At 31.3% G+C, this 21,321-nt stretch overlaps 3 protein-coding genes across 3 annotated transcripts in view; 1 reads left to right on the top strand and 2 right to left on the bottom strand.

The window, feature by feature from the left end:
• Positions 1-1,424, bottom strand: part of LOC102597973 (heat stress transcription factor B-2a-like) — a 2,434-nt gene extending 1,010 nt beyond the window's left edge. Inside the window, exons 1-3 of the mRNA XM_015311268.1 lie at positions 627-1,424; positions 273-545; positions 5-193 (exon numbers count right to left, since the gene is read on the bottom strand). Of these exons, the coding sequence (XP_015166754.1) occupies positions 5-193; positions 273-524 (441 nt within the window). The 5' untranslated portion in view covers positions 525-545; positions 627-1,424. The remainder of the gene's footprint in view (positions 1-4; positions 194-272; positions 546-626) is intronic.
• A 6,968-nt stretch (positions 1,425-8,392) lies between these two features.
• LOC102578897 (transmembrane protein 161A) lies at positions 8,393-10,107 on the bottom strand. The gene has a single exon (XM_006353277.2). The coding sequence runs from the start codon at positions 9,980-9,982 to the stop codon at positions 8,624-8,626; it is 1,359 nt and encodes a 452-aa protein (XP_006353339.1). The 5' UTR covers positions 9,983-10,107; the 3' UTR covers positions 8,393-8,623.
• A 9,084-nt stretch (positions 10,108-19,191) lies between these two features.
• Positions 19,192-21,158, top strand: LOC102578555 (uncharacterized). Its single transcript, XM_006353276.2, has 3 exons — positions 19,192-19,527; positions 20,641-20,723; positions 20,978-21,158. Exons 1-3 carry the CDS (start codon positions 19,293-19,295, stop codon positions 21,047-21,049), a joined length of 390 nt encoding a protein of 129 aa, XP_006353338.1. The 5' UTR covers positions 19,192-19,292; the 3' UTR covers positions 21,050-21,158.
• Positions 21,159-21,321: the final 163 nt, after the last annotated feature.

Below are 21,321 nucleotides of genomic sequence, written 5' to 3'. Positions count from 1 at the left end.
ATCCCGTCCCGGGAGGTTGAGCGGGCGGAGGTGGTGGCGCAGCCACAATCGCCACCGCTGTTGCAGCAGCGGAAGGAGTAGCAATCGCTGTCACAACCTTTCGACGCTGGATATCAATTAAGTGACTTCTTTCACCTCTCCGGAAGCTGTCGTTTGCGAATTCCCATCGATCAGGTACGACTTTCCGAAATCCCTGCATAACCGAAGAAAAGCTTAATTTAATCCATATCCCTCAGGTCTAATCTTAGGATTTCAGATAAAAAGGAACTTACATAGGTGTTGAGCTGCCTAACGAAGCTAGAAAAATTATTATGTTTAAAATATTTAGGAAGCAAATCTTTAGCAAACTCCGCCGGATTCCACACGATGAAAGTAGATCCGTCTTCATTCCAAGAGATCACGTCGTCAATAGATTGATCCTCGATGAGCTGGTAGGTCTTTGTTAAAAACGGTGTCGGCACGGACCTCTGCGTTTCACCGGCCGTCGTCTCTCCTCCGTTCCGGTCTATTGGCTGTGGAGTCATATCTTCTTATCACCTGAAAAGCTAATCAAGTCCGTATTGAATTCAACTCATCAAAAACCATTTTCCAGCTAATATAATAATAGTAACACCAAAACTACGTACTTGAGTGAAGATCGATGATTCTATTCTCGCAGATCTGGAGCCAAAACTACAGAGTTCCGAGAAAGACGACCGTCGGAATTTTCGGTGATTCTAGAAGTTTCCGGCGCCACATAGAGGTGCGTGGGTGTGGGGTGGGTAGGAACAAGGAGAGATGGGAAGATAATTGGAAAATTCGAGAAGGAAGAAATAGAGAAAGGGGAAAATATTATAAAAGAAAAAAGCGAGAGTAAAAAGAAAGAAGCAAAAGCTACATTATTTTATTAAAAATAGAACTAAAGTAGTAGACAAACGTATTGTCTTTCGTGAAGCTTCTTTTGATGACAGGCTCTACGCACCCACAGATGAATAGGCGATGTATATTTGGGCTACTCTAATTTATTTTAAACAAAATAGAGTAAACAATATTTATTTATTTTAACATAGGAATTGGTTTGGTAACGAAACTACTCGCACCACTATTGTTTCATTTTACTTGATCCTAATATCAAAATTTACTATAGCAAATAAAGATGTTTTTTTTTCTTACTAGCTTTAGTATTAAATAATTATATAAGTAGTCAAATTTAGAATTTTAAAACTGAATAAAAATCATTCCTAATTAAAATTTTATTAATATAATGACTAATATGCAATTCATGTATCATGCAGAGGCGTAAGGCGTATCTAGAGGGGGTGCCGTGGGTTCACGTGAACCCATGCTCCCCTCTCTAGATCATATATAGTAGTGTTATATTTTTAAAAAAATATTTAAATATAGATATGTGAACTCATGTTCAAAGTATCATATAAAAATGCGATGATGATTTGGTGCACTTCTCTAAGTGAGAGATAGAAATTTAAATCTTATATTTATCTTGTCTCTTTGAGTAATACTTTTTCAAGTGGTTATCATTACGGACTTTTTATCGGTTTCAACTAATTTTCTTTGTTTTTCCTTATTCTTTCAAAATTTTCAAGTGTGTTACATTGAGAATTCCTAAAAAAATTAGCATTGTAAATTTTTTATATAATTAAATCAAATGTGTATATTAAAAGTTAAAACTAGTAGTATTATATATTTTGGACCTATAATTTTAAACTTTAATGATTCATATTACGAACTAAAAGTCAAATCGATCAAATTTATATTAGAGATACATTTTTTCGTAATCGTGCATCCATCTAACCGAAATTCTGGATACGCCTCTGGTATCATGTATGCACATAATCGAAGACTCATGTGAACGTTGGACTCTTTACAGACCTAGGTCACTTTATGTATAAAAGTAATTAAGTCAAATCTCTATAGTAAAAGATTTAGTGCAAAATATAGAAGGATAAAGACTTACTTGATGTGAGAAAATATTTTTGAATGATCAAAAGACATACAATGAATAATATGACATAACTGAAATCTTAATGAATTAAGTCAAACATATATAATGATTCATTGATCTATTCATTATCAACCTGTTCACCTAAAAAAATAAGAGTAAATTAGACATAACTATCAACTTAAACTATATTAACTTAATGCGTTTATGTATTACGTGGATAGTAGAGGTTTGATGGGTTTGGCATGATCCATATAACTATTAACTGAAACTATGCTACAACAACACATTTATGTATTACGTCGATAATAGAGGTTTGGCATGATCTATATAAAAAAAAATGGAGGGGAAATTATCTTTGGCATGAAGTAGCCCACTTGTTTATTTTTGAAGAAAAAAAGTTGGAATGATGGAAGGTGTGTTTGCCAGCTGTCCTGTGCTATTTTTGGTACCGCAAAATAGGACGAAATACTGGGAATTTGGACTATTTTGGCCTGGCCTAATCAACTTGCAACTCAATTATATCCTAAAGATTTTATCGGACGCTCTATTTTCATCGCCTCGATTTAAGTGATATTCGCTTTACTTATTTGCACTCTTGTTTCTTCTGCTTCTACATTTGTATCTGTATTTTGGTTAATTTTAATGTACTCATATTTTAATCATGTATAATTACTATAATGAGTTTGTTAGATTTGAAACACTTTTAATGCTTCTAGGTCTTTTTCAAAACACTATTTAGAAAATACATTTGTAGCACTTTTTAAAAACCTATCAATATTTTAAATTAATTAATCAATACAAACAATTTTTCACCAAATGTTTATTTTAAAGTTTTGATTAAACAAGTTGTTATAAGTACTTTTAAATGTTTAGTGAAATATTAAGTTGTTTAAGGTTGTTTTTAAAATTGATTTATCAAGTACTTAATTGTTTCTTAACATAAATATTTTTTTTGTAAGAAAAGGCTCATAAAATTAGCCATTTTACAGGCCTCATGTAATTAAAAATAGTCACGGTTAAAATATTGTAGTGAATGATCCAGAATTCCAACCGTACTATTTGGAATTTCAAAATCCCACCTCCAAAGAAAAGAATTTAGAATTTCAAATTGCTAAAAAAATTTTCAAGTGTAAAACTTGACACATAATTATTTTATAAGAAAAGGCTCATCATTTTTTAAATTCGAAAATGCAGGTGAAAAAATGTTTGTATTAACGAAGGATTAGTTACTACTGATGTTGATTAATGAATCTTTATTAAATTACATATATTTGAAAGTCAGTAATCACAAACATTTATAAAAGAAATATGGAGATATGTTATTTATTAATATAACATCTTAGAATATTTTGATATATCGTTTATAATCTATAATTTACTTATTTGGTAAGATTATACAAAAATTGAAATATTTTTAACCGTTTCCACAACTTGTAGGGTCACATGTTTATAAAAAAAAAAATATACAACTTAAGTAATTCAAATTGCATGTTCAGACAAAACTTTAACTTCAAATCATATCCAAACGTAATAGATTATTTTTCAAGATATAGTTGACAAGTAGCCGGTAATTGTTATTTCTACCCATTATATGAATCACTTTTCTTGCAATACTGGACTTAATTATATACTTGAATTAGGAAGACAAAATGTAGCACTAAGAATAAGGAGAAAAACTTTTTAAAACATTTGTTATGTTGCTCTCCCATTGTGAAGGGAGGGTTCTCATTTATCTGGAAGACAATAGGATTGTAACCCGGGGCGGAGGTATCCTTGCCTAATGGGTGTCAAGCAACACCTCTTCGCCAGAAAATTACATTGTATATATATGTTAAATTTTGTTTTAATTAATATATATATATACAACTTGTTACACCAACCATTTCTTTTTTCTTTTTTGAACAACTAAAATGATATGCACATTACTAGCTTTCTGGTATATGTCATTCTTAATGTTTTGACACCCCTTAATGAAATTTTTGACTCCACCACTGCATTGTTGACACATACAAACATAGAAAGGGATACCACCAACTACCAAGAAAGAAGAAAATGTTTTGTAGCCACACATTGACCCTGGGACCTCTTGAGTTTATGTTGTAATTCACAGCCATCCATCTACAGGTCTGGATTACACAATATATCCAAGTTTCTCTATAAGCTTATCCAATTTGGATTTGCAATTTAGATGGAGAATGAAAAAAAAAAAAACTTTCATTTATCCAAGGAAGTTGACCGTCTCTTTGTAGGGAAAACGCCTTACAGAAGCATTTCATCTGTCCATATACAAGTTGCACCACTAGCAACATATTTAATTCCACATGTGGGATCCGAGGAAGGTAGTTAACCGTACCTTCGGAGGTAAAGAGGTTGTTTCTGATATACTCTCGGCTCAAGGAAAATCATATAAGGCAGATTGGAAAAGAAATAACTGAAGTGAATGAATCATGGCAAAATACTGTAGTAAGCATGACAAAGTATTCTGAAAAAGGGAACAGTAACTACACCAAAAAGGGTGTGACAATTGAAGTACAAAATACAATAGATAGTAACAGAAATCAACGGTGTCTCACTTGAATTATTGCATGTCTCAGGCGAAAATTAAATATGTCAAGACAATTCTTGATCTAATAGCAACTGAATTAAGCAGGATGGATATCTACTAGAACATTAAGTTCTTGCCTAGCCAGCAAAACACATGGACTGTTGACAAATAACATATATGGACAGCAGAAGAAATCATCTAAAGTTCAAGTAGTGTGGACAGCAGCAGAAGTTTCTAATGTTAAAAGAAATATAGTTTGATCACAGCTTCATATAAAGTTAGTAAAATTAAGCAACATCAGCAAGCTGAACCTGAAGCTTTCCTGCTACATTGTCTCTATCCCAAATATTGAACATTGTAAAACTTCATTTGTCATAAACCAAAGCAGCCTTTATAATTTGATGGATAACAGATATGCAACTCTCCAATTCTTCTCATAGTTCTTAAGCTGCATCGAAATAACATCTTGCAAGTGCCAGTAATAACTAGCTTTAAGCAAATACCTAATGATTCTTTTTTTATAATTATGAAATTCTAATGAATAAAGTATGACTATTTATTGTTTGTCTCCTACAAATGTTGCACAGAACATACTTGAATTACCAAAAGCCAACATATAATCATACTCAAACCCCTCCTACATGCAAACAAACTCTAACCACGAAGGTAGGGTCACACATTATCTGGATGATATCATAAGATATACATAGAAAGGGCCACGACTAAGAAATGTGTATTCTATAGCTCCCCCACCACCCCCAAAAAAAAAACTTTATCTTCCCTACCTTGATATGGATCCCATGGCTCCTCAATATTTATGTTCATATGTGTCCAACAGACTCTAAATTCATAGCCATCCATCTTTAGGCCTTGATTGCAGAATGTGGCCAGATTTCACGCAGCTTATCCATTGTGAGTTTACAGTAAGATAAAGACAGATGAGAATGAATTTTCCACGTTTTCACAAAAGGTGCGACGACGTCATTCTCATTGTTTCTTTGCAGGCAAGTGCTTCCAAAGAAGCATTCCGTCTCCCTCTCCTCCTCTACTTTTCTCTGAGTTCATTTCAGAAAAGAACATGGTGCCTCAATAATTTCATGTAATGCTTTGTTCCTCTTTTACCACACCTAAGATACTAAAGAATTGAAATAACTCCTAATTACCAACTTATACTAATACTAAACTAGCAACTGAATGAACACACTCAAACCTCAAGCGTGAGCCTTAACCGTCTCATACTCTCATTGGACTTTTAAGAAATTACAACAACTATGTTTTTTCCCCAAACAAGTTGGGGTGAGCTAAATGAATCAGAATTGACCATGTTACTCCTATTTATCCCATCTCATGCAAAATTATGCAGCTACAAATAAAAAGTATTAGAAGTTCTCTATATTTTTGTTTTTTTTTGACAAAGGTAACAAAGAAGTTCTCTATATTTCTGAACGATATCCTCAAGGTTAAATAACTCCTAGAAAGCATAGGACCTACTGTAAAAGTGCTACAATGTTTAAAGCATATTATCCACTGATAGGTTTTAAAGATCTTTTCTTCCATTCTGTCTTATCTTTCACTAAGTTTATACGAAACTATGGATCGCCAGAGACTGCAGGTCCTTCAAGATAACTTCCTACCATGTGATTTTAGGTCTACCTCGTCCTCTTTTAATACCTTTACTCACTATGGTTTCGTAAAACATACCTACAGACTGGTGCATTCAGAGGTCGAAGCATGACATGACTAAACCATCACAAGTGACTTTTTCAGAAATTACTAAGCAACTAAAATTTAAAAATTAAAAGGAAAAGAGACTGATAGGATGTCATTAAAATTGAGCAAGCTAGCATTCCCATTGCACTAAAGGGTAAAGGGGAAAAAGAAACAGGGAATAACAATACCACATTTTAAACTACTAGGAAAATGTGTTTCTGAACATAGAAAGCTTGCAACTTCCTGGCATCAATATATCCACTCTGTTAATATTATGTGTATTTGTTCATAGGCAAATAAATGGGGACAGAGAATCTAGTGAATTTTTATGCCAACAATAACACACCTAGACAATTAAGATGTATAGATTGCACCATAGGAAAGAAATCAGAATTCTATTCTAAGCATGATTTTAATATGTCAAGACAAGGCTTGATCTCGTAGCAAGTGAAGGAGGACCAATATCTACTCTAACATGAGAATCTAGCATAGCCAGCAAAACATTAGTGCTGTTAACAAACAAACTATAAACACCTCACGAACACTACCTAAAAATCAAGAAATATAGTGTGGTCACAGTTTTGATGACATGAGTTGAGCTGGAACCCTTGAGGATTCATATAGACAACCCTAACTTTTGAGACTGAGGCATAGCTATTTCTTTTTGAGAGTGTGATCACAGTTTCATATAAAGCTACGAGAATAAGGTGAGTAAGCTGAACTCTTATAAAAAAAAAAGGTGAGTAAGCTGAACTTGATGATTTCCTACTTTTTTTTTATTAAGTAAGATGTATTAGAAAGGCATCAAGGAGATGCAAATTACATACACAAAAACATGGTTAACTCCTGAGAACAAAAACACTTATTTAATCAGGGAGTTAACCACAAGCAAAAGAATGGTCGCTAAGCCACATTGAGGGAGCTAATGAAATCTAAGAGGGGTAATAAATCATTACCTACTACATTGTCTTTAGCTCAAATGATGAAACTTGGTAACTTCATTTGTGGTAGATTAAGTTGGTCTTCTATAGATAAACTGATAACAGGACTCGGACTTGCCAGTAATAGATACTGTTAAGCAATATCTGGTTTTTGATCAGTAAGAAACATTAAGGTAGTATTTATCCTTGTCTCCTATAATGTCGCACACAACATACTTGAATAACCCAACATAAAATCATACCCAAACTGACCTTCACACAAACTTCTTGAAACAATTTCTACTTCTAACATATAGCAATAGTACCTTAGATTTTGAAATTTTCAGAGCTACAATCATCTGCGAAAGAGATCCACTGTCTAATATCAAGATTATAAAATAGTGTTAACTTTGCAGCCATAACAAAACAAATCCAAATAAAGTAATGAACTATTTAATTTTTACTAATTTTGAACTTGGTACCACTTTGCATCTACTAATTGAACTAGATTCCTAATGTTAGCTTTCCATTTACAGGAGTCAAATGCATATAGTCAAAAGATTACTTCAGTGATGGCAGCAATTTCATCTGAAGTTTAACAAAGCAACGTAAGTGTTCGATATGCAATAATTTAGTTCCTCCTAAACATACAGTGAGTCACTTACCCGCAAGGCAAAGCCAGATTCAATTAATTCTTTTGCTGCTCCAGTAAAATCTATTGTGAATTCACAAAGCAACATTGACTGGAAAGGTATAGTTTACTGCCAAACTACCCAGGCCACAGGACCATGCTAACTGTTCTGCATATTTGCATGAGACGACCAATGGAAAATATAAACACAGAAGAAGCCTGCTTTTCATATTCTACAATATACAAATGAATCATGCTCTGTAAAATATAAATTATCGGAAACGTCTTTGATTATGCAGGGCATTCTTATTGGTTAACTCAGAACTAAAAATACATGCACATAAAGCATGTAAATGTTAAGGCAAGGTCACAAGTTCTGAGTGAAATATCATGCCACAGTTCAAACTGTTACCACAAAGGATCTTAAATTTGATCATTTGTTTCATCCTTAGCTCGTGAGTTCTCAAGCCTTGATTTTTTATTTTTATAATAAGCTAATAAAGAATGCGTAAATAATAGAAAGTTCTAGAGCCTTGAGCTAGGAGCATGGCATACAATCTATTAGTTTGATATAAAATACTAACTAAGCTGTCTAGCATAAAAATTGCATAATGTGCTCTTTCCATACATCAGAAGGCAAAAAATGAGAGGAGAAAACAAAATAGTATTCTATAAAAATTCAGAAGTTTATCACAAAATATTCTAATAAAAATTTCAAAAGTGTCACAAAATTGAAACTCTTAGTGGAAGGAATATTTTGAGGGAAAAAAAAAAGAACAGTTGAAGGGTTGTATAGTTACATTGTGACACACTTGTCGAAAAGCTCATAAAATGAGAGACCTCGGCTTCTTGATGTGAGTCGAGTAAACAATAGATCAAGATACACACAAGATTCCCTGTCTAAATAGAGCAAGAGTGACTGAAGTATATATTGTCCAAACAAAAAGAACCCACCAGGCCATAAACAAAGCCACCTCTTTGTCTAGCAGAGAACAAGGCAATACGCTACATACCCCTTCGTAATTTGTAAGCAAATCGTCACCAAGTTGAGACAAGCCAAGGAAGATAAGTACCATTGATGCAGGCAAAAAGAATTGCAGAACCACAAGGCATACAAAGTGATTGTGCAGGAACACCTTGGCCCTACTATAAGCTAAGTCAGGAACTTTGCTAGCGTGCAGTCTTTGATACCAACACAATACTGCTTCATTCAAGTACATCTGCACGTTTGATCGCAACGATACAATCTGCAATAAGCCCGAAACCAACAAACACCATAGCCTAAAGCTACTAAATTCCGACTTCTGCATACCCACATTTCCAACCAACTTTGTAACATTTTCAATTCTTGAATTTTTATCAATAAGTAATAGGTCAGTAAACGGTTTCACCCAAAGCATTGATGTCAAAACCATGACCAAATAGTTAGCATGAAGAAGCAATCGCGCAAACCATCCACACGAAACAATAGGCAAATTACAACGAAGCTGATCAGTTCCAAGCCAAAAGGCATGAGCAATTCTCACTGCTGGCATATACAAAAAACATGAAATACAGCCCATGAAAATTGCAATAAACAACTTCTCAAACCCATGTAATGCTTCAAAATGAACATCAAAAACCCATTTAGGAACTGCCCCATGTACAGTACCAAGCGATACAATAAACCCAAGAAAACCCAAAAGAACACTCAAATGCTTCTCCGACAGCTTAGATGCAGATCTTTCAAACGAAACCCTAAAAATCAAAACGAAAATCCTGCCAACACCCAAAAACCCAAATAAAATCGGAACAAAAGAACCGCTCTTTAACACCCCAGACTCTTCAGATTTCGGCAAGAATCGATGAAGCAACAAACAAGAAAGAGAAACAAGAATAGAATTAAAAACACTACGAAAATCCTCGAAATAAATCCTTGTCTGAAGATGACCATCACTAAGCTTTAACCTAAAGATCTGAGCTTTATTTTCATCAAACTCAAATCTTTCTTTGGATTTCTTTCTGGGTTTGAGCTCAGAATCATTAGTGCCTGGCCTTCGAATGGCTGCCCGAACCCCATTTGAAGATGCATTGTTTGGAGCAACATCATCAGGGTGAACATAAGTGAAAAGACCAGAGAGCAAAAGTGCAGGGATCTTGATGAAGTGAAGAAGGAGAGTGAGGGAGAGAGCAAGAGCAGCTTGGAGAAAGAGATTGCCAGATAAAATTAGGAGTAAAGAAGATGAATTGGGCATTTTTGAGAGTTGCCAAAAGGATCTTGAAATGGAAGCTGATGGAGATCTCAAAGGAACAGAGATATTCAGTTCGGGTCAACAAGGAAAGTCATTTGGATCTTGGATCTTGGATCTTCGTGCCTAATTACCAAATATAGTGATAGTTTAGTGTTTAATTAGTAATCTCTTCGTTCACTTTTAATTGTCATGATTTTCTTTTGGAAAAATTACGCAGTTAAGTAAACATATACTAATTAATTAATCATCATAGTTATAATTTACTATAATTACCACTCGCGACTAACATTAACCATTAATTTTGTGGGCTGACTTCGAGGTTATATAATTAACTACGTTTGTATAATTCGCGTATAATTCGCAACTAACAATTCTTCGCTTGATCTGTATTTGTATACAATGGTTTCATTTGTATATGACGATGATTTTCTTTGATTTTTCAGTTTCATCACTATATACATTCAATCTTTTTGTGTATAACTTTTTAAAGTTTGTATAAACGTGTAGTTTTCGGATTTTGTATAATATAAATTATATAATGTAATTTGTATAATATAATTTGTATAAATGTTTAAAGTTCATATGCTTATGTTTGTATCAATTCGTTATTTAGAGTTTTATCATATTTGTATAATTTCGAACTTTATATTACTCAATTATACAAAAACACGTGAATTATACAAATGTACCCGAAATTATACAAACGAGATGCGAATTATACAAATTATTGCCCTCTCTCGCCCGCCTCTCTCCTTCCTCTCCCAATCTCACTCGTTTCTCTCCTCTCTATTCCAATCTCGCTCGCCAGATATACAAATACATATGCATATCAGTTACATATAGTATTATCTAACCAATATACATATACAAATTCACCTCTCTGCCCTCTCTCGCTCGCCTCTCTCCTCCCTCTCCCAATCTCGCTCTTACTTTTAACTGTAATTATGTCGCATGTCCTCTTTTATACATATATACAGTAAGACCTCACTAAATTAATATAGATGAGACCATGAAATATTATTATTTTGTAGAGGTATTAATTAATCGATAAATTAATATTTATTAATTTAAATAGGGTTTCGACACCGCAAAATTCATTCGGGGATGAAATCTCAGAGAATGTATATGAACTCACTTGTGATAACGTCATTCATAAACTTGACATCGTGATTAGTGATCTCGGTTACCGCAATAAAATGAACGTTAATAACTTATTAGATGGGTGAAAATGATACATGTTCAGATGTTTAGAGCTTAGAAGAAACTGTGGATACCATTGAAAAAAGTAATGTTGATGATAAAGTTAAAGATGATATAATACCTTTGGAACTAATTACGCATTAGGAAGCACTTATTGCATTTAGAACTCTTCACAATTTTATGGTGTAGTTCAAAAAGACCGCACTGAAACTTTTGGATGCAATAAGAAAGTTAGAGATGAATTCAACTAAATTTAAATTAGGGAAAATACATAAAAACACCTTTGAATTTGGCAGTAAAACTTATTTTAACACTTTAACTTTATGAGTAATTATTACCCCCCTTATCTTATTACAAGTGAATTTTATATCACCCGAATGGCTTACGTGGCAAATTATAACAATATCAGCGCATAAATAAAGAGAGAAAATTAAATGGGACCCTTTTTCTTTTTTCTTTTCAGCCAATACAATTTTTTCCATTTCTTCTTCTTCTTCCTTACGCCCATTACCCCAAACCCAACCAATTTCTTTTCTTCTTAATTCTTTCTTCTTCCTCACAGCCTCCACACCTCTCCTCTTGTTCCTCTATTCTTTCTTCATCCTATATCTCCGATTTTCTCCTTCTTCTAAGTAGTTTATAATAAAAGAGAAAGTTTCAAATCAAAACAACAAATCTCTAAAAAAATTCAACCATGATTTGATTAATAAAAAAATAACGAAGTGTCAGAACATTAAAAAATAATTAATCATCTAACTTTAAACATTACTTCTTCTAAACCTGGATATGTATTAGGAAGTTAAACACGAAAATTAACAACAGATCTAAAAAAATTAAGCACACTGATTTTGCACAAATTTAAAAGCATCATTATTGATATAAGTTGTTAGCTTCACTTAGCTAAAAAAAGAAAGTATGGTGATTGATGGAAGTAATAATAAATAATTACAAAGTAATGAAAAATAGGATGAATCGGTCTGAGTGAAATTTTAGATATTAAGAACTTGACCCATATGAAATAATGAAGAGGATGGGTGAATAGTGAAAATAAAAGTCTTAAAAAACGTGGGGAAGTAAAAATAAAGAAGAAGTATTTTTTTTTCAATTATCTGACATGTCATTGATGTGGCGCTTAAGTGGCGCGCGTGCATTTCACCCATAGATATGAAACTGGTATTGTATGTGTAAGGTGATATTAAATTCACTTGAATTAAGTTTAGGGGGTAAATAATTACCCGTAAAGTTAAAGTGCTAAAGTAAGTTTTGCTGCCAAGTTCGAGGGTGTTTTTATGTATTTTCTCTTTAAATTATAACAAAAAAAGAACAAAGTAGAATCATATTTCACTAAATTTTCTTCGATACATTTTGAACTTTTAAAGAATTATTAATTTATAATATTAAAAAGACCATATATTTATATATGAGTCTTCTGAAAATATATTATCTTATTATCTCATCAAAATTAGTGATTTTTTCCATTGGCCCAAGTCGGGACCGGAGGAAAATATTATCTTGGAGAGTTTATTAATTAACCGAATATTAATTAAGTGAAATTTTACTGTATATATACACACACACAATTATATGACAGATTTACACATACAATTAGCCTCTCTCCACTCTTTGCTCTCTCTCTCTAGCCTCTCTCCTATCTCTCCTAATCTCGCTCGCCTCTCTCCTCCCTCTCCCAATCTCGCTCACCACATATACAAATACATATGTATATCAATTACATATATACAATTATCTGACAGATATACATATATAGTTCGCCTCTCTCCACTCTCTACTCTCTCTCACTCGCTTCTCTCCTCCCTCTTCCAATCTCGCTCGCCTCTCTCTTCCCTCTCTCAATCTCGCTCACCAGATATACAAATACATGTGTATACCAGTTACATATATACAAATATTTGATAGATATATACATATACAATTCGCTTCTCTCCACTCTCTGCCCTCTCTCGCTCGCCTCTTTCCTCCCTCTCCCAATCTCACTAGCCTCTCTCCTCCCTCTAACATGTAGGTACGAATTGTAATTTGCAAATTATAACTATACAACATAATTAAGTTATTTTTGAGTGACTATATGTGAAAATTCCCCTATATTTTCCAGATACACTTATATTATTATTAAAAGAGGAACTTTCACAAATAGCCACTATAATAAACTTAATTATGTTCCATAACTATAGTTTGCATATTTATGGGTTGTAGCTACAATTTAAGCCATCTCGTTTGAATAATTCGCAGGTTTGTATAATTCGCGAGTACATTTGTATAATTCAGTTATTTTTGTATAAACTCAAAATAATGAATTTATACAATTACAAACATTAGAAGTGTAAACAGTTATACAAATTATATTATACAAATTACGAATTATACAAAAGTTATACAAATTATATTATACAAATTTCGAATTATACAAACATGCGAATTATACAAAACTAACAAGCTGAGCCGCGTAATTATAGCTAAAAATAGGCCGCGAATTGTAATTAAGACAAACTATAGCTATGTTAAGTAATTAACTATTATATGTTTGCTTATACTCGTAATTTCCCATATTAATATCATCCTGTAATATTTTAAAATTATCACCATAAAGGATAATTAGAGGAATTAAGTTTTTCAAGTTAGATAATTTTTCCTTCGTCTTTTGGGTCATGTTAATAGTTAAGAGAGAGATACTCCATTTTTTTCTTGTTGATAATTTAGCCTAACTAATCGATTAAGAATTATTAAGGGATTAAGGGATCATTTGGTAGAGTGTATTAGTAAAAATAATGCATGCATCAACTCTTTATATTAGTAGTTCCTTATTTGGTACACTTTTTCATTCTATGTATAATTAATGCAAGCGACCTTTAAGTCAAAATGAATAACTTATTCAGCACCAAATTTATTCATCTTGGCTTAAGGGAGGAGCTTGGGTCTGATTAGCTAGTTTGTGAACCTATTTTAATAAGATAATAATAATAATAATAGCTCTGAAAAGATAATTATTGACACTAAACTCTAATATAATCCAGTCATTTTTAAACTTGCTCCTATTTCCAGAAAAAAAGGAAAATAGACTGCAAATTGTGAGTTGTCACAATTAAATTGTAATTTTCACTTTTTTTATTTATCGTTCTTTTTGCACACTGATATTGAGCTTTTAACTTTTTATATATATATATATATATAGTAATATACCTAGTGAAATAAGTGAATCTGAAAAAAATAAAATATATTCAAATTTTATTCCTATCTCAAAAATAATAATTTTCTAAGGTTAGTCTTATATTTTAAGAAACTTAAGGGATCGTTTGGATAGAAGGATAAACACAAATAGTCCTGAGATAAATATTTAGTGACACTTGATTTAGTTTTTGGTTGGGAAGTTTGGGATAACTTATCCCGGGATTAATAAATAGTACTTGAATAAGTTATCCCTCCCAAGGGGTGGTATAATAATCCCATCATTATTTGTCATGGGATAAACTTATTAAATGACAAAATTGCCCTTCAAATACTAGGTCCTGCTGATATTTCTGTTTCCTCTACTTCTTCAACGACTACATATCTCATTACGTCTCAAAAAAGAACGACTTTACCTATTTGTGCTTCTGCTAGCTCGTTGTGAAGAAAAGGTCAATCACCCAATATATACACTACTATTAAGATGGGAAATGGGTGGCTCTTCCCTTCCTAACCCCCAAACAAATTGTGTTGTAAGTTTATTATTTGTTGGACTTGGACATATGGTATTGTCATACAAATATAGTGAATTTTGGATGGAAAATCTTGAGTTCCATTTTCTTTAGTGTGGAGTATTGATACCTCCATAAATGACACATAATTGAACACAAAGAAAATTCATGGGAATTCATACATAAAAATAATTAAGTTAAATAAGGTGGAGGTTCGTTTTTAAGAATGAATAACTAAAACTCAACTCAAAAAAAATATATACAAAAAGCTAAAAAAGAGGGTATTTTTGTAATCAAACCACTTATTTTAAGGAAGTATGCAATGGTTATTATTTTTAGTATGACAAACCAAACAATCAATAAGAAATAATGTCAGGATAACTAGTCACAGTATAACCTATCCCAGCATAACTTAAATTCAAATCAAACGACCCCATAGTAAGAAAGTATTGATCGATCGAGCAGCAGTGTGTAAATGGAAAAGGAAAAAAACAACTAACTTGAAAATATCCATGAGTGCTTTAACTCTCTTCGTTTCATATTAATTGATCATAATATTAAAAGTAGTTGTCTCATATTAGTTGTCCACTTTACTATTATATTAAAAAAATAACATTAATTTTTTTTTCTATATTATCCTTTCATTTAATTCTTTTTTAAAGTGTTCATTGTTTGTAAAATTCCCAAAAAGTTTTTTAAGGGGTGAATTAATAAAATTATTTTCTTATTTATAATTTTTTAAGCACCGTAAAAAATGAAAACTGATCAACTACTATCGAACGGGGAGTACATCTTAAATCATCACAATGACAACTACATATATATCATAAATCAACGACTAAATATAATTTAAGCCATTGCATGTATTCTTAAAAATATCAAATAAGCTATATACAGTAGTTGAATCTTTCATGAAAAAATAGTGATCTAAATCGATCTAATTATTTATCCTTCTAAAGCAAAAAAAAAAAGAATTAAAAAAATACTATTATTAATATTATCATGATTTGGCAAGTTATACTTTTTGAATCATACCTAAGTCGATCACTCACTAAGGACGATTTATAGATTATTATTTTTTCACAAGTAAAATGAAAAATGAATTTATGTTAATGATCAAGACCTAGTTAACAACAGTGGTTATTTCTCGATCATCTGGAGTTTAGAAATCATAAACAATAGTTAAGTGAACTATGCTATGACATGTTTTGAATAAAATAGTATGTATTCTCATTTAAATTATTTACCATTAACTTAATAGTGAAAACTTGATGATCTATAAACCATCCCTAATATTTATTGACTACACATTTACATTATAATTTGGCTCACATTTATGAACTACATATAACTCAAAATACTTAAAATATTATATGAAAAATCTTAATTTAAATAATGTGAGCCTATTTTTTCCAACAATATTCTTATAAGTATAACACTTTCCCCCCCCCCCCCCCCGCCAAAAAAAAAAACAAAAAACAAAAACAAAAGAACAAAACATTTTTTCATATGTGTTTTGGACACATGCGATCCATTTTAAAGTATGAATTCACGTGATTCAGTAATTTTTTCGAGCGTTATATATATATATTAAATTTAAATATTTTTTTTACTTTTTTTTTTTTTTTACTTTAAAGTCAATTATTATATTAACTTGAGGTTATTATAAAAAATTATAAATTTTAAATTTGCCATCATGTTGTTGATAATGACAAACAAAAAAAATCAAAGAAGTAGGAGTACTGGATAACAATATCCCCCACCTTCGATCGATATATCGTCATCGCCAACAGAATAAAAGGTGTACATTTTTTTCTTTTCTGCCCTTTTGACGATTCGGTAAGGGATTCTTTCATGATACCCCTCTTTAACAAATTAAATATCTACGATGTCTTATTCTATAGATATTTTTAGTTCACCGAAATAGATTGTGGTCGGATAGTTGAGCTTTTATGCGTTATTTTTAATTAGAGATTTCGAGTTTAAATATAGGGTATGCAATTTTTTTATGTTGAGAGCAATGTCCCCAAACTGGGCTTGCAATTAGATACAATTTGAATACAGTTGAGTTTCAATGCAGGTATTGAACATTGAGTAAGAAAAAGAAGGAAAGATATTTTGAATTCATTGTGTAATGTTTTGTTACACTTGCACACCACTACATAGAATGTGCTTTTCACGCTCTTCATGGTTTCTGAAATACTTGTAAATTGAGATTACTACTAGTAACTTTATCCTAGTTTAATTAACCCACAAATGATGATTAAGTTGGTTGAGTACGGGATCTTTCCAAATAAGGAATCTCAAGTTCATTATTCTTTTGCATATTTATCCGGTTGAACTCGTCACACGAACTTGTCTAATACCATTATATATGAGTTATTACGAACTATACGACACCCAAAAAATAACGAATACGGGTTCTTTTGTCATTTAAAAGAAACTGTATCCTAATTTTTGGGCCAAACAATAACTTTAACTTGGGTGTCAAGAGGAATGTGAAGGGGAAAAAAATCTAACGTATTTTGTATTCTTCTTTGACTTGGAATAAAGAAAAGGTCAAAAGTATGAGTTAGTAGATATTTTGGTGAGGAATGTACATTTTTTGCCCCAACGTAAGCTTCCTTGTTCAAAAAATAATTTATAAGCAAGTATTAGGTCCATTATGCATGTTAAAAGAGTATAAAATATATTTACACAATTAAATCATTTATTAGATTATTACAAATAAGTATCTTGATATATATTAATTAAAATTTTGGTAAAATTGATAATTAACTTGCTCTCACAAAATTCATCATAGAGAAGGGTAGTTTACAAAAATAATTAATACATTTTGGATTTTAAAATATTCATTCATTTTGGATCATAGAAAAATGTCAGAAATTCATTTATTTTAAAACAGAAAGAGTATTGTTGAGAAATAGATGAGTTGTATCAAAAGGAGAAAAAAAAGGGGAATAAATAGTAAATATATCATTTAACTTTACCTCAGTTGGCATCTAAAACCTCCAATTTTAATTGTGCACAAATATGTATTTAAACTTGTATAAAATTGAGCAAGTAGACACACGCTTCCTACGTGATGTCATACGTGGAAATTTACATTCTACCTGACGTCCGACGTGTATTATGTCACGTAGGACACGTGCATACTTGTTTTATTTTATACGAATTTAAGTATTTACTTATACACATCCAAAATTAAATGACATATATAACTATCATTTGAAATCAAGTTAAATAACGTATTTATATATTATATCAAAAAAATCATAAAGCTTCTTATATTGACGTGAGCAAGCAACAGATTGTAATTAATTTGGTACAAAAAAAGATACTTGGTACGTCTACAAGGGATGGATAGCAACATGTAACCAATTTTCTCATGCAATATTCCAATTTTGCTACAAATATTTAAGCACTCTCTACCTTTCCTATATCTCATCAATGCAATATTCATACACTTTCAAAAGGAAGAAGCTAAGAAAGAAACGATATTTTAAATTTGCATTCTACGACGTGTATTATATCACATAATACACACGTATATACTTACTTGATATAAAGTATAAACTTACATAAAATTTAATATTACTAATATAAAATTAATATTTTAATATTTATCTTTTCCTTTTCACATAAAACAAATCATAATTTCATGCAATATCAAGTTTTACAAAAAAAATAAAAAAAATTCAGATTTTCGTGTCGTATTACTTGTCGGCCACTTTATCCTTTACACAATTTGTTAAGAAATTATAAATAATAATAAAAGATTTACTACTGTAACTCTCTTTAATATATTCAATTTATGTGCCTTATTCAGAGAACAAATACACTCTTTTGACTAGACGAATATAAATTATTCTAAGCAAATGGCAAGGTGTATAAAATGTGAAATAAGAATATATATGGATTAGAATTATTATTTTTTACTATAAGTTTCAAAATATTTTTTTGTTCTTAAACTTCCTTGGTCAAAATACATCCCATAAATTAAAATAGAAAAAAAAATTAATACACCAAAATTAAATCATCAATAATAAATAATTCCACATTACAATACATTACATGTAGTGATACTTATAATGTTTGTATTATAATTTCAATATTATTAATATATACGTAATGACATATAATTACATTATTAATTTCTGCATAATTTGTATCGAGACGAAATAAGTCGTGCGAGTAATAGTGGGTGAAATGTTTGACAATGATATATAGTACCCCACACTCCTCAGTACCATTGTAAAGATAATCATATAAAAAGCCCTAAAATATCCTAATTGGCATTCGAAACTTATAGAAAGAACAAAAAAGCGAAAAACAGACTAACCACCTAGTGGTCTTCCGGCAGTACACCGGCCGGAGCTTCTCAAGGAGAACAATTACAGATCGATCAGTTCATATCTATGGATCCGAAGAAGAAGGATTTTAAAGGAAAATACGAATCGTCAAGTAGCAGTTTGTATTGGACTAATGAACGGCATGTTCATTTCCTCAATTCCATTGAAGCTTCATTTGTTCAAACCTTGCTGGAGAATAATAACGCCGCCCGATTTCTTCCGCTGGACCGCCATTTACCCGATAGTACAGATTCAACCCTTGATACCCCTAAAGAAAGACGACGCAGATTTTCTACTTCAGGTACTGACAAAAATCTGTCGCTAATTTTATTTAATAATGAATTATAGAATAAGTATCAAAATATCTCGTTAGCTGGAGGCTATTTTAGCTAGCCTCCAGCTAACAGAAGTTTGTTGCATGCGGTACATGTTAAGAAAAATAATGTGTGCACAGAAAATATTGTACATACCAATCCTGCAATCTGCAAGGGAACAGATCTGGAATATAAATGTTTATATTATTATTATTATATATATACTATATAAATTATGCGATAGAGTTGATTTTGAAATATATATTAAACGAGATCCATCTAGTATAATTATTTTAACACATATGTATAAATTTAGACTTTAAAACATTGAATTCTACCAAACTCATGATTAGATCCAGAAATGGGTCTACACATGATTTGTGTTTATGGTGTTTTTAGAACATCCAAAAAGATAAAAAGTGCAAACTAATTAATTAGATGGGGTTTTTGCTTCGTTCAAAAAATAAATAAAAATTGGATACTTTTGTGCGATCTAAAATTAATGATCATTAGAAATTGAACCACACAGATAAAATAGTACTCCAGTAATCCATTCGTTTCTGATTTTCCTTTCTACTTTTCATTTTAGTCTGTTTAGAAAGAAGAATGTTTTTTTACTTTTTAGCATTATCCGATTTCTTAATTCTAACTTTTTAGTGACATGTTTAAGACGGTAAAATTTAAAGATATTTTAATACATTTCACATATTTATCTTTAATTTCAGACTACAAAATTTAAAATTTTATTTATTTTCTTAAACTACATATTAAATCAAAATCATAAACAAACCAAGTTAAAACATAAAGAGTACTATTTACTAAGAAGATATTTTTTTTGGTTGTCATAGGGTACGTAGCAGTAGTCTTTTTCTTCACACACACACCTATATATATATATATATATAATTCAAGTCGAAAATAATGTACTCATCACCCTAAATTCATCTACGGCCCTAAAATATGTGTTTTTTTTTTTCCTTTCGCAAGATATAGTACATTATGTTTGAATACGTGTAGCTAAAATACATATATAAAAAGAAAAAGTGTTCCCTTTGAACTAATTTTTTTTTGTATAAATGTTGCAAAAACTATATATTAAGATATCAACATGAGCAGCGGAAGCAGAATAGATGTTGAGAAAAAAGCTAGAAGAATGTCATCCAGCATTTCCTCACAAGATCAGGTTCGTTTTTTTTTTTTTTTTATATTCATATTATAAACCTTCCCCACATATTTGAAAACATTCAATAAATATGTCCTAATGTGTGTCTTTTATTAAAAATAAAAATAAATTGCCACGTACTTTGATCTAGTTCCATATGACAGCTTATATATCCACCAATGAATATTATTAAATTCCACTATAGATGCACTATTAGGATAAGTCGTTAATTAAATAGTAGATATTAATTATATCTATATATTATATGGTTACAGGTGGTCCCACAATATAAGCATGGAAGAGGAGATAAGGATGCTGATGGTCACCCTAGTATTCCTCTCGATTAAAAAAAGATAGTTCTGTGTATAAAATATCCTAAAGGAGTGTGATATTTATTGTTAAACTAGATAATGTTGCCCGTGCTATGCACGGGCCCAATAATATAAATGATATATTTTGGGGCTAATAACCGAGTTTTTAAAGCGATTGTTTGCGTGGATAAAAGAATAAGTTTTTTTTATCACAAACCTGTACTTTCTTTGACGCTATTTAAAGCATAATAAGACTACCCACATACAACATTTTTGAAATATTTTATGTTGTCAATTATCATGATTTA

Source organism: Solanum tuberosum, unplaced genomic scaffold (genome assembly GCF_000226075.1).
Source record: "Solanum tuberosum cultivar DM 1-3 516 R44 unplaced genomic scaffold, SolTub_3.0 scf00154, whole genome shotgun sequence".
Classification (NCBI taxonomy): Eukaryota; Viridiplantae; Streptophyta; class Magnoliopsida; order Solanales; family Solanaceae; genus Solanum; species Solanum tuberosum.
Note: the sequence above shows the minus strand (reverse complement) of the source record. Positions and strands in the feature narration are given on the sequence as shown.

Coding starts and splice junctions, on each gene's coding strand:
- LOC102578897 (XM_006353277.2), bottom strand. CDS start 9,982: ATGCCCAATTCATCTTCTTTACTCCTAATTTTATCTGGCAATCTCTTT.
- LOC102578555 (XM_006353276.2), top strand. CDS start 19,293: ATGGATCCGAAGAAGAAGGATTTTAAAGGAAAATACGAATCGTCAAGT. Junction 19,528..20,640: donor ACGCAGATTTTCTACTTCAG/GTACTGACAAAA, acceptor CTATATATTAAG/ATATCAACATGAGCAGCGGA. Junction 20,724..20,977: donor GCATTTCCTCACAAGATCAG/GTTCGTTTTTTT, acceptor ATATGGTTACAG/GTGGTCCCACAATATAAGCA.